At 47.3% G+C, this 14079-nt stretch overlaps 1 protein-coding gene across 6 annotated transcripts in view; it reads left to right on the forward strand.

The window, feature by feature from the left end:
* The window catches only part of LOC139250576 (uncharacterized), a 336890-nt gene that overhangs the window by 233490 nt on the left and 89321 nt on the right, over positions 1 to 14079 (forward strand). For 5 of the 6 annotated variants that reach the window (XM_070872975.1, XM_070872969.1, XM_070872973.1 and 2 more), the window contains one exon: positions 1533 to 1652. The exons of the other annotated variant lie outside the window; for it this stretch is intronic. In XM_070872975.1, the coding sequence (XP_070729076.1) occupies positions 1533 to 1652 (120 nt within the window). The remainder of the gene's footprint in view (positions 1 to 1532; positions 1653 to 14079) is intronic. 6 annotated transcript variants of the gene reach the window in all.

Below are 14079 nucleotides of genomic sequence, written 5' to 3' on the forward strand. Positions count from 1 at the left end.
TAGACACAAAAGGCATCAAGTGGTATGGGGAAAAAGCAGGAATATGGTGTTGAGATAAAGGATCAGCCATGATTATATTGAATGGCAGTGCAGACTCGAAGGGCCGAATGGCCTACTACTGCTCCTATTTTCTCTGTTTCTGTGAGATGTGGGTGTGAGTGCAGCAGTGATAAGTGTGAGGGTGAAGTGAAGCTATGATTGTGAAGTATGAGTGGTGAAAGCTAGAGATTGTTGGTAGGTGAGGAATGGATGTATGGTGCATTGAGCAGTGTGTGAGACTTGTGGTGCGGATGGTGGATTATGGCATTTGATGAAGCCCTCACTCACCTTGACCACCCGTCTGAGGTCATTAAACTTGTTGTGGCACTGGACCCAGGTCCTGGGGACAACACACGTCGCAGTGATGGATTGCACTATCTCTTCCCAGATCCTTCTGCTGTTTAACCTTGAAGGCCTCTTGCCCCCATGGTGGAGCAGGCCTAAGCGGCTAAATGGCTTACTCCTGTTCCTAATGTTACTCTCCCTCTCAGATGCTCCAATCTGAGGGGACTTGTCACAAGCGGCAAAATCCATTAGCTTCTGACTAACCTGCATTGGGCTGCCTAATAATTGAAGATCCCGGAAAATTAGATGGGAGATGTGCCATCTTTGCATGGCTTTGGGTGCTTGTGGCTGCTATAGTTCTAGCTCTTGGCCTGCCTTCTCTGGAAAATCTGGTGGCATGGTTCTCTGCCCCATTTCTTCTGCTTCATGTCTGGGAAATATGTGTTACCTAGGCGCAGAACGTAGTAAAATTGGCTTCAAGCTAGCAGCAACATTAAGCCCTGTACATAAAGCTCGAATAACTAAGGGAAGAATATTAGATTCGAAGATGCAGATCTGGTTGTCGTCATTCCTTTAGGGTTGCACCTATTTGCATCACTCTGGTGGAATCGTCAGGTGGGTCTTCAGGCTCCACTGGTGCTCCTGCTTCTATGCGCACTTGCGGCCGGGACATGGAAGTACTCCAGGTTGAACTTCCCTTAATCGTAACCCTCGGGACCTGGCCTGTTCTGGATAAGGGATTTTTCCGGACGAAGGTCACGTTAAATTGGATGGTACAGGTACTGAGCAAGGGGATATTGGGGCTGGCTGGCTTGGGGCTGGGAGTGCGGCAGAGAGATCATGCAGGGAGAGGGGGAGGGCGGGGCGGTGGATCGCGGGGTCAAGCCAGCGATTGCGGGAGTCAGCAGTGAGGAAGGACTTCAATTTGTTCATATCGGAGTTCTGCGCATGCGCCACCCAGTGGCCAGGAATAGTTCTGGACAAGGGGTGGTTCTGGATAAGCAAGTTATGGATAAGGGAGGTTCAACCCTGTCAATATTTACAGCATTCTTTTAATATGTTGCAGCTTTCAGCTACAAAACCTACTCCCTGGCACCATTACCCATGTTTAATTCCTGTTCTACTCTGTATGGAGGTGAATACAATGAATTAATGCAGAAGGTCATATCTATGTTCTTCATTTGCTTTTCTTTTCCTTTTCTTTTTAGGGAAATTCAACTGACATAATGAAGGAATGGGAGAATTCTCTGAAATTTACTGGCATACAAAGCTTTTTAGAGGAAATTGATCATTTTGCGTTTAACCGTGCAAAATCTTCAGTGATAGGGGTGAGTCGATTGCATATGAAATATCTTGTTTTGCTCTACATAAAAACAACTTGAAAAATGCATTTCAGGATACTGAGGCAGTGAAATTCGACACCTAAGAGTCAGCTATTATGGCCATTTTGGCAGCATGGCCATTGCCTGCAGTACATGAACAGCTGAACATGTGTTCAGCTGCACAAGGGCCCCCCCACCAGCGTTATTGAAAGGATCAGCAACAACTTGTAGGTGACTTGCTTTTTGATTTCTACTGGCTCTGTGCAAGTTGTGCAACTGTTTGTGAAGTTTTCTGAAGTTATTTAAATTGGGCGAGGTGACAGGGAGTTGTGCTTCAAGTGGAGACACACTTGCTTCTGATTAAAAGGGTTCTGGGAAGACCACTTGCTCCCAGTCTTGGAGGCTCTACATGCAGTCCCACTTGCGCTGGGGTATGCCTTGGAGATGGAACAGAGGCAGCAAAGAAGAGGACAAGTTGCTTGCAGAGGGAGGAGGAGGAGGGGCAGGAGGACTCTCAGCAGGAGGCATTGCTCACTTAGGGAATTCTGGGAGCACTTTCCAACCTGCACTTAAGCCAGGAGCAGTGTATTCGGAGGCTCTGCTTCACCAAGGAGGTGCTCACAGAATTATGCCACCTTCTGGAACCAGACCTGTAGCCTCAGAGCAGGACGACGATGTTACCCGTGACCCTCAAGGTCACTGTGGCCCTCAAATCTTTTGCCTCTGGATCCTTCTAGACTAGATGGGAAGACATTGCTAACATCTTGTAGTTTGTGGTCCATCGCAGTATCTGGGGGTTCACAGAGGCTCTGTACTCTAGAAGAAGGAACTTCATTGTCTTCTTTCTGAACAGAGAGCAGCCGGATGTGCCTATGCCAGGAAATTATGTTTCCCCCAAGGTGGAAGGCGCCATCGACAGCACACATGTGGCTTTGCGAGTGCCACATATCAGTCCTGACATATACCGCAACCGCACAGGCTACTATAATATAGCTCCACCTAGCGGACTATTGCTCCAACTAGTGGACTACTGTAATAATGTAGCCACTGATGTTTATACAGTAAAAAGCAAGTTCCAGATTGAAACCATTTTGAGTGTATGTGCTTTAGTGAGGTCGTAAGGATATATTACATTGACGACGTAGAATAGGATTTCTGGATACTCTAGCTGACATTTTTGTTGGTGGATGATTCCTGCCAAACAACAGAGAGTCTTGGAGAGCTTCTTTATTTTGCAGCACAGCTAAAATATCCAAGGTAAATTACAAGCGCACTTGGCTGAACTGAAGAGTCCAGATGGCTGTGCCTATGGGAATAATAGGGTGCTTGGGTGAGTTCCATCGCAACCGAGATACTTTCAGAGCGTATATGGATATGCTAGAAATATTTTTGCTGCAAATAGTATCGTCGATGCCCCCAATGATGAAAACCATAACTGGGTGGTCTTAGAAAAAAAATGGGCTAGTTTCCTGACTGAAGCAGGCCCCGAGGTGTATGAAACCCTGAAAAATGTGCTTGTTCCCATCAAGCACGCAGCGGCAGGGGACCCAATTCAAGACCTTTGAAAAGCTGACAGGAGTCTTGCCAGTTGTTCTTGGTCACGCCTCCAGCAATTTGATGAACATTATATATAGCAGCATTTTTATTTATTGATGTGACACCACTTATTGCATTGAGACTCACTGGGGAATGTAGTGATATAGACTTCACTGTGAAGGGTTAACACAGCAACAGACCTTATTGCAATCAATGTCTCACTGCAAACATTTCCCTCTGGTACTGCCCCATTGCCAGCACTCTGCGGATCGCACTGTTCTGGACACAGTGTGGTGATGGTCCGAGGGACTGCCTATGGTGACGCTGATGGTCTGAGGGACTGTCTATAGTGATGGTCCGAGGGACTGTCTATGGTGGTGGTCCGAGGGACTGCCTATGGTGATGGTGGTCCGAGGGACTGCCTATGGTGGTGGTGGTCCGAGGGACTGTCTATGGTGATGGTCAGAGGGACTGTCTATGGTGGTGGTGGTTCGAGGCACTGTCTATGGTGATGGTCCAAGGGACTGCCTATGGTGATGATCCAAGGGACTGTCTATGGTGGTGGTGGTCCGAGGGACTGTCTGTGGTTATGGTCCGAGGGACTGTCTATGGTGATGGTCAGAGGACTGTCTACGGTGATGGTCCGAGGGACTGTCTATGGTGACGGTCCGAGGGACTGTCTGTGGTGATGGTCCGAGGGACTGTCTCTGGTGGTGGCGGTCCGAGGGACCGTCTGTGGTGGTGGTCCGAGAGACTGTCTGTGGTGATGGTCCGAGGGACTGTCTATGGTGATGGTCTGAGGGACTGTCTATGGTGATGGTGGTCCGAGGGACTGTCTGTGGTGATGGTCCGAGGGACTGTCTATGGTGATGGTGATAGTCCGAGGGACTGCCTATGGTGATGGTCCGAGGGACTGTCTGTGGTGATGGTCCGAGGGACTGTCTATGGTGATGGTGACGGTCCGAGGGACTGCCTATGGTGATGGTCCGAGGGACTGTCTATCGTGATGGTCCGAGGGTCTGTCTGTGGTGATGCTGGTCTGAGGGACTGCTATTGTTTCAGATAGCTGGACTGTTACACACCGGTGATTCCTTAACATGAAAGGGTTAAATACAACTTAACTTCAATCAATGTAAACTTTAATTGGCACCAAGATGATGGGCACCATTGATGTCTGAGCTGCACACACACAGCAGTGTGTCAGCGTTGTCACTCACAGCAACATTCTTTCAAGCAAATTGTTCAGATATCAGTTCCTCAAATAAGAGTCTTGCAGCTATGTAGCCACCACAGGCCCTTTCCTGTGGTCTTGGGGGGGTCGTGGGCATGGTTGTATAGCCAGTCTGATTATCTGGCCCTCGGTCAGCGTCCAGATCCTCGTCCTCCTCTTCCTCTCTCTCCTGAGGTGGAGCATCAGTGCCTTCTGGCAATTCTTGGCCCCTCCTGATAGGCAGGTTGTGCAGCATTGAGCACACAACCACAAATTTAGCTACTTGCTCAGGGTTGTATTGTAGCTCATCTCCTGAGTGGTCAAGACATCTGAAGCGCTGCTTAAGCAGTTATTGTTTGGTGGCCCCATTGCACTGAAAGTATAATAATGATTGATCAGAAGCAATGATTTCCTCACTAAAATACAAACCCCTAATAGTCGAGAGTCTGAAAATATGTCTGTTGAGATGGTCACTTCACCTGAGAAGAATTCCAGAGTCAATACAAACTCCCCCGAAGTTGAAGCAGCCTTTTGAATGAAGCGACCTGCGATTTTAAAAATGGCAGCCACACTGCTGGCGTTCGTTCAGAATAGTTCCACTTTTTCTGGATGGTTTTTTGGGCGAGCGATATTGTGGGTGATATGTGTGCGAGGTGGTGAAAGTGGTGGTGGCCGATCTCCTGGCCGTTAGTTTTGCCAAATGGCCCATTTAAGACAAAAAAAAAATGGGTGGGCAATATTATTGAATCTCGGCGTTAATTCCATGCGGAAAGTAACGCTGGGCGATATTATGGCCGTTGATTCCGCCCATTCTGATGATCCCGCCCAAAAAAAGTGGGAGGGCGGTAATATTTTTTCCCGGCATTAAGCACATGGGAAAAGTAACACTCGGCGATAAGTTTCCTAAAAATGCCCGTCAGTTTCAATTTTATGCCAAAATGGGCAATATATGGGTGTCATATGTCATTTCAGCAGTAAAGTGGGCGTTAAGCAAGCAAAATAATTGGAGGTTCTAGCCGCAAGAAATCAACTATTTACCCCTGTGTCTTGCGTGTGTCTTTGCCTATCCTACTGATGTCTTGCAGTGCTAGCCCAGTGGCTGCAGCATGGCTGGTGGAAGGCTGCTGACTTTCAGTGGGGGACATTGCAGATGGCCTTGCTGGTTCTTGAGGAGCTGGTGGCTGGGAGTGTCAAATTGAGTGATTGTGTCTCTTTTCTTCTTCCTCCTCCTCCTCCCCACTGTCTCCTCCCCCGACTTCTCCTCCTCCCCTGCTCCTCCTCCCCCGCTCCTCCTCCAACCTCTCCTCTTCAACTCCTCCCCATCCCTTTTCATCCTCATCCCGCCCCCTCCTCCTACCCCTCCTCCTCTCCTCCACCTCCTCCCCACTGCCTTCTCCTTCCCTCCTCCACATCCCTCCTCCTCCTCCTCCCCCTCCCCCTCTCCTCCACCTCCTCCTCCCCACTGCCTTCGCCTCCTCCCCTCCTCCTTATCCCTCTTCCTCTCCCTCCTACTCCCCACCACCTTCTCCTCCTCCACCTCCTCCTCCCCACTGCCTTCTCCTCCTCCCCTCCTCCTCCCCACTGCCTTCTCCTCCTCCCCTCCTCCTCATCCCTCTTCCTCTCCCTCCTACTCCCCACCCCCTTCTCCTCCTCCCCTCCTGCTCCCCACCGCCTTCTCCTCCCCTCCTCCTTCTCCTCCCCTCCTCCTTATCCTTCATCCTCCTCCTCCTCCCTCTCCTCCTTCCTCTCCTCCCTCTCCTCCTTCCCCTCCTCCCCTCTCCTCCTTCCCCTCCTCCCTCTCCTCCTTCCCCTCCTCCCTCTCCCTCCTCCTCATCACTCCTCCCCACCTCCTCCTTCTCCTAGCTCTCCTCCACTCCTCCTCCCCTTTCCTCTCCTCCTCCCTCCCCACCTCCCTTCCCCTCTTCCTCCCTCTCCCTCTCCCTTTTCTTGGTCACTCACTAGCTGGGCAGGTTGGATTTGTTTGGTGTCTGAAATGAGGAAGGCACAAGGGTAGAGTTCTGGTAAGAGGAGGCCTGGAAAGCAAGAGCTGCATGCTTACAACCTGCACACTTTGTAACTTGGAAGATATTGTGGGATAATGGGGAAGTGGGATGTGAGAAGGAGGGTAACGTAAGACTGAGGTGAGGCTGGGAATGGGAGGTATGCATCGTATTTGATACAGATTGTTGGTAAGTGAGTGATGAAGGTGGGGTGGGGGGGCTGCGTGCAATAAGCAGTGTGTGAGGCTCGTGGTGCAGTTGCTGGCAGATGGCTTTTGAGCATACATTTACTGACCTTGACCACTTGTCTGAAGTCATGAAACTTAGCCAGGTCGTGGGGTCAACACTTTCATTTTAGAAGGCATAACTGCCTTGGTGATCTGGCCCCACATCATTCTTTCTGGCGGGCCTCCTGGCCCCTGTGGGTAGAGGACCTTGCAGTATTGAACCCCTGCACAAAGCTGGACTGCTACGTGCGGGACCCTAGGTGCCCCTTCCCTAGCTTACTGAGCAATTTGTGTTAGTGCTGAAGCACTTTTACAATTTATTTTACATGTGGAAGGCAATTCAGCTTTAAGAGCTGAAGACTCCATTTCGGAATTATTTTTAATGTTAATTATTTTTCAGAATGCAGTTGAGCTCCTAAGAGCTATAGACTGTCTATTTTTAAATCACTTTTATTTTTTTCATTTTAGAAGATGTTTCCCCTTTAAGGGCTCAACGCTGCTTTCTGAAATGACCAGCTAGCTTTAAGAGAATGCTGCTTTGCTCCAGGGCTGCTATGATCATGCTACACGGGCCTCATGCTGAGACTACTGCCTGAAACAGTGCGTTACACCGCATGTTTTTCACTGCACTAATTTAAATCAGCAGGCATCAGCAAAAATAAAGGCCAACAAGCCATTTGCCTCCCTAATTGCTTGCTATACCTGCATGCTAACTTTCTGTAGGCTGCTCATATCCCTGCCCTGACACCTAAGATGCTCTTGGCCATCGTCCAATGGCCATCTCCGATTCACTGTCTCTCCCTAGTGTTCTCTGCTCTCTTCTCCTGCAAGGAGGGAAAGAAGACATCTTTGAGTGAGTGTAATGGCATGTGTTCACCCGATGGCTGGAGAGCATTTGTTGAGGGTGTCGAAGACACCGATTCAAGGTAAGACTCTTAACACAAGCAGACCGTCAGATTGTTAGTTTATTGTTACTTGTATACAAGGGGAGAGTGCTCTAGACAAAGGCCTTAGGGTACCAACTCCGGTAATACACAGAATTGGAACATATTTATACACCCAAGTGAACAACTCCTATCATATGTGATAGTTCCTCTTTTTTTTTGTAATAGTGCAGAGTCTAGCAGTTAATTTAATTACCTCATCAGTGTTATTCAATGGATACTTGTCTTAGCTACCCTTTCCTTATTTTGGGATAACCTCTCCTTGCCCCCTGTACACACTGTCTGTTTTTTTTGGTTATCACATCCTATTTGTGATTATAATTAGACAGAGAAGACAGATGACCTTAGCTGCTGTGAGGTATTGCAATCCGTGGTTTCAACTGCTGACAGCTTGTTTGTTGAAGTAAGCTCTAATTCCTAGGTTGACCAAATATAATGTCCCAGCAAGCCTTGCAATCTATGGTTGCTCTTTTTCTATCTTTCCACATTCCTCCCTTTTGTCCCTATAGGGACAATAACTTTTAGTCCAACTGAAGTTTACAGAGTCTCTCCATCTCCATGGTTTCTGCCTTCTCTGAGGCTTCTGGGGTTGTGGCTACCATCATGGTGGTTGCCCCCGCTGGTACGGCTGTAACCCCTAGTTGCGCACAGCAATATTTTATCAGGACAAATACCAAATATAGAGCAAAGATAATGACCAGGAATATGATCAGCCCTTGTACTATGGTTTGACCTATAGGCCCGAACCATCCGCCTGCCCAATAAAACATGCCCCAGGAACCTGTTTTTTTTAACTTTTCAACTTCCTTCCGGACGTGGTCCACTAAGTTACCTATTTCTTCAGAATTGTCAGGAATGTACGTGCAACACTTGGACCCTATTAGTGCACATGTTCCATCCTTTTCTGCCAGCAGATAGTCTCGAGCCATTCTATTTTGCAAAGCTACTGTTCTTATAGCCACCATCTCATCGTTTAATTTGCATATAGCTTCTGCAGTGTCGTTTGCTACCTCTTCTAATATTCTAGCCACTTTTCTTATTTCTCTTATGGCAAATGCTACTTCTAGAGGGGGAACAAGGATAGAAAAGAATCGTTGTGTTTCTGTAATGGCTCGTCTGGATCGATAATGCGGGTGATTTGCTAGAGAGAATAAGTGACGAATGTATGGTACCACATATGCCAGGTAACATGATCCTGTCCAGCCCCTTGGCAACCAGGGGTAGGCCTTGTGGCCACAAACAAAGTATGTTCCATTGTACAAGGTGGTTTTATCCACATCAAACCCTGCGGATACCAGGGAATAGTTGAAAGTACCTATCTGGTTGGCGTATGGGACATTCAATGTACAACCATAAAACTGAGAGGACGTATAAAGGGGAAACTCATCAGGAGTACCTATCACTGTAAAATTATATTCACACCGACTCGTGCCTACGAATATTCCCCCGGCCAAGTTCCTTACTAAACATATTGTCCCCGGCGGCCTTCCCATACCTGTGGCCCTGGTAAGGGTGAGGAAGGGAGGCTGTTGGGAGTGGTCATACCTCGGTTGGTACCACCCTTCAAAGGTATTCAGACAATATCCCTCCTTTTCCCAGGGCTCTGCAGATATGGGGTAAAATGATAAACTAGAGGATTCCATCATCTTCCCGTCGCCCAATGGTGGGTATACTACCAGATGCAACTCTTATCATCCTAGGGAATTGGCGTGTGCCGTTCTGGTAGATATACCATTCTACTACTTCTGACAGATGAAGTGGGATAGGTCTAAGAGGAATCCCTCCCTTACAGTGGAGAGAGGTTTGGGTACATATCCAACAACCTCCTTCTTTGTTGTTTTCCGTAGCGTATTTGTGGGACATATACAAGAAGGTGTTTACATGCAATTCGGGTATTACAGGTATTATAAGTGTCACAAGGAAACATAGTCCTAATATCCATTTCCCTTTACTGATGGGGTTGGTGATTCCTTTTCCTCGTGTCCTGGAGCTCTTTTGCAGTGTGAGGCGTGGATCCATGTTGGTCTCTCCTTTATCTTCAGGGCAGTATTGGTGGTCAACAGGGCCTGAAATGGACCTTCAAATCTTGGGTGAAGACTATTTTTCCTCTTGAACACCTTCACGTACACGAACTCGCCAGGCTCCAAACTATGGGATCTTCCTTCAGCAGGATCAATTTGGGCTTCCTTTACCTGGGAATGAAAGCTAGAAATACATTTTGTTAAAGCAATACATTTTGTTAAAACAATGCAATAGTTTAGCATATTTTCTTCCATTTTGTGGACATCCATTTGTTTAGCAGTAAACGGTGCAGAAAAAGGCAAACGTTGGGGATGTCCCATGACGATTTCATGTGGTGATAATCCTGTCGTTCTATTTGTTGCTGATCACATTACCATTACTGCCAAAGGTAACAGTTCGACCCATTTGAGTCCAGTCTCATCACATAACTTTGCTAGTTTATTCTTCAACATTCCGTTGTATCTCTCCACCAATCCAGCTGACTGTGGGTGATAACTGAATTGGAAATATTGGTCGATTTGTAACGCTCGACACACTTCTTTCACAACTGTCCCAGTAAAATGTGACCCATTGTCACTTGAGTGTTGTACAGGTATGTCAAATCGTGGCACAATTTCTTTTAACAAATGCTTAGCGACAGTAGTTGCGTCATTCTTTTTACATGGAAAAGCTTCAACCCATTTAGAAAACACATCTATAATTACTAATACATACTTAAATCCCATGCATGGGGATAATTCAATAAAATCCATTTGCAAATTTACAAAAGGTCCTGTTGGATTTGGGTGGGAGGCAGCCTGTTTTCTGTTTTTCCCGGATTCATGGTTTGGCAGATAACACATTTTTCACTAATTTGTTTTGCAATTGCAGAAATACCTGGCGCATACCATGTTTTTAAAATATAGTCTGCCATCGCCCCTTTGCCCGCATGTGTGAAAGTATGAACACAGCGGGCAATCCATGGGAGCAAAGCTCTGGGTGCCACCATGCGGCCGTCATGGTGAACCCATACTCCCTCAGGTGTTTTATCGCATTGATTCTGTGCCCAGGTTAACACCTCCTCAGCAGTGGCCTGTGACTGAAAGGCCAATACATCATTAATTGTGGGCGGCGTATCAATGGGTTTTGTACGTTGAAGCACGTAGGCTGACACCTGAAGTCCTGTGTCTGACATGGCGGCATTTCGAGCAGCCCTATCAGCTCCATCATTGCCTAACGCAATGTCGTCTCGGTGGCCCGTGTGTGCTTGACACTTAATTACTGCAATTCTTTGTGGACATTGTAAGGCACATAAGGGGTTTTTTACTTGCTCGGCATTCTTAATCGTTGAGCCCGCAGAGGTTAAATAGTCCCTGAGTTTCCAAATCTGTCCATAATCATGAGCAATTCCGAATGCATATCGTGAGTCCGTATAGATATTAATGACCCATTGTGTTGCCAGTATACATACATGTGTGAGGGCAAATAACTCCGCCTGCTGTGCTGAAAACGTATTTGGTAGGGCTGCCGCTTCCACAGTGGAATGGCATGAGGTAACGGCGTAACCAGCGCGGCACTGGCCATGTTCATTTCTTAGAGCTGATCCGTCGACAAAATAGACTCATTCTGGATTGTTGAAGGGTGTCTCGCTTAGGTCGATGCGTGGCTTGGTGACCAACTGAGTCACAGTCCCGCAGCAATGAGGGGTGCCATCCTCAGCAGTTGGAAGAAGCGTGCTTGGGTTAAGGGTCGTGCAATGTTTAATCGTTAAGCTGGCATTTGATAGTAGCTCTACCTCATATTTAGTTGTGCGGGCTGATGTGAGATGTTGAGTGGCGCATTTAGTGAGTAGTATCTCAACGGAGTGTGGAACGTGCAAGACGGTGTGGTGATTTAAAGTGATCGTTTGAGCCTGCTGAACAGCATAGTAAGCTGCAGGAAGGCATCTCGGCAAACCTCGTGCTACTGGGTCCAATTGTGTACTAAAATACGCGATGGGCCGCTGTCTGTCCCCGTGTATCTGAGTAAGAACGGACTGAGCAAAGCCTGACTTATGGTGGACGAATAGATTAAAGGGTTTTGCATAATCTGGAAGTCCCAAAGCGGCGTGGTAATAAGAGACTGTTTAAGGGATGTGAAAGCACGGGTGTTGGGTAGTAAAATTTGCTTGAGGCCTGGTGGAAACCTGAATTTGTGTATTACTATTACCGCGACCTCCACTTTGTTGTGGGGGCCAATTCTGCTGGAACTGTTGGGTTCCTTGCGACGGACAATTTCTTGCCCAATGTCCCGTTTGTCTGCAGTTATAGCAGTTCCCACTATAATTCTGCCCTTGCCCTGGACGGTTCATATTACCCCTATTTCTCCGGCCAAATCCTCTCCTTTTTCCACGCCCTCTCCCTCTGCTTTGTTGAAAATATTGAGGATATTGTTGTGGGTTTAGTGGGTATTGAGTTGGTTGCTGGAAGTCTATTACGGGCTCCGTGGGTTGTTCCATGAGTATACATGTTTTGCCTTTACTTTCCCTATTTCTTTCCTGTAAATCCTTAAGAGTGGATACTAACTGCGGGAGGGTCTTTTGGCGCCACCCGAGGCATACTAACTTCAGTGGGTCTCTAAGTTCTGGTCGTAGACCATTTACTACCGCACTGACCATTGGTGCTTGGTATTGTTCTTTAGTCATTCCTGAACATTGATCCATGATTTCCCCCATTCTTTCTACATAGTTCTCCACATCCTCATCCTTTTTCTGTGTGGTCTCCATAATACTTGGCTCATGGCACAGGACTATGGTACGTAATTCATCCAGCGCCATGTCCAACTGTATTCTGGGGTCTGGGAGACTGCCTATCATGGTCCTTAATTCGGATGGAGTCCAGGGCTGGTGAACCGCCACTGGGTTTCCACCCTGAGGATCTAGGAAGTATCGGAGAGAATACATTCCATGTAGGTCAGGGTTAAGTGTCATGGCTTGTATTAGTGACGAGTCAGTTCCTGCAGCCCCTGCTCTCTCTGTTGTCTGTCTTGTTCTGCTAACTGTGCCACTCTCACCACTTCCTGCTGTCTTGCTATATCCTGCAATTGAACTTGTCTCTGTGCTGTTTGGAGTCTAGTATTGTCAGCTGGCGATCCCCCTGAGGCTTCCTGGGGGGGCGCCACTGCCTCACCACCGCCTCCTCCTCCTCCTGGTTGAGGTTGTTGGTCTGTTGGCTGATTATTAACGGGACCATGAACGGGCAGGGGTAGACTATCTAGCTGGGGGTCGCCTACTTGGCCCTGATTATTATTAGCATTTGGGTTTGGTGGTGGGCTTTGTACTGGCAGACATGGCGGTGGTGCATAAGAGTTATCTAATTCTTGTTGCAGTTCTTCCTCGTCCTCCTGTGTCCACTGAGGGGCACTTGGTCTGTGTCCCTCAGTCTGCCTAACTACCATTTGTTTATGGCTTTCTACATCCCCTTTACCCTCTTCAACTTTCTGTTTCTTTTTCTTTTTTACCTCCTTCATTACTAGCTTCTATGCTTCTTTCGCATCATCTTTCGGCTTCTCGTTTCCGATCGTTGAAAGCTGACCAATTTATTTTCTTTTTACCCCTTCTACCTGGGTCTGTATCCACAAGGCATTCCTCAAGACACGTTATTCTCTCTAAATTAAATGAACCATCAGGTGGAAATAGCCTGTTTCCATCCTTAGTCCATTTTACCCATTCTTTTAGGTGGTCAATTGAAGACTGACCACAATTCTGGAGCATGAAAAAGGCTGGTGTGCCCTTTGGTGGTGGTTTGCCTGCTCCGGCACCCATATTTAACTGGTTGAGATATCACAGTTCTCTGTATCACAGTCCTCTCGCTCCAACCGAGTACCCTATGCCCAATTCACCTGGCCGTCACGTGACCCATTTGGGTTCTTAATTCGGCCTCAGTCTGGGTGTTTGAGATATTGTTGGACACGAGTCACTCGCTGCTGATCAACCGATCACTGTTTTGTCTCAACTAATTTATACGTTTCTGAAACACAACCTCCCCTGTTGATTTCCCTGTTATGTCTTCCTAAGAGCTCATAGACAATTGACGCAGGGGGATGGGAACCAATGCAGGGAGACAGAGGGAAACAAAAAGGAGACAAAAGCAAAAGACAGAAAGGAGATGAGGAAAAGTGGAGGGCAGAGAAACCCAAGGCAAAGAACAAAAAGGGCCACTGTACAGCAAAATTCTAAAAGGACAAAGGGTGTTAATAAAACAAGCCCGAAGGCTTTGTGTCTTAATGCAAGGAGTATCCGCAATAAGGTGGATGAATTAATTGTGCAAATAGATGTTAACAAATATGATGTGATTGGGATTATGGAGACGTGGCTCCAGGATGATCAGGGCTGGGAACTCAACATTCAGGGGTATTCAACATTCAGGAAGGATAGAATAAAAGGAAAAGGAGGTGGGGTAGCATTGCTGGTTAAAGAGGAGATTAATGCAATAGTTAGGAAAGACATTAGCTTGGATGATGTGGAATCTATATGGG

The sequence above is a fragment of the Pristiophorus japonicus genome, unplaced genomic scaffold (genome assembly GCF_044704955.1).
Source record: "Pristiophorus japonicus isolate sPriJap1 unplaced genomic scaffold, sPriJap1.hap1 HAP1_SCAFFOLD_393, whole genome shotgun sequence".
NCBI lineage: Eukaryota > Metazoa > Chordata > Chondrichthyes > Pristiophoridae > Pristiophorus > Pristiophorus japonicus.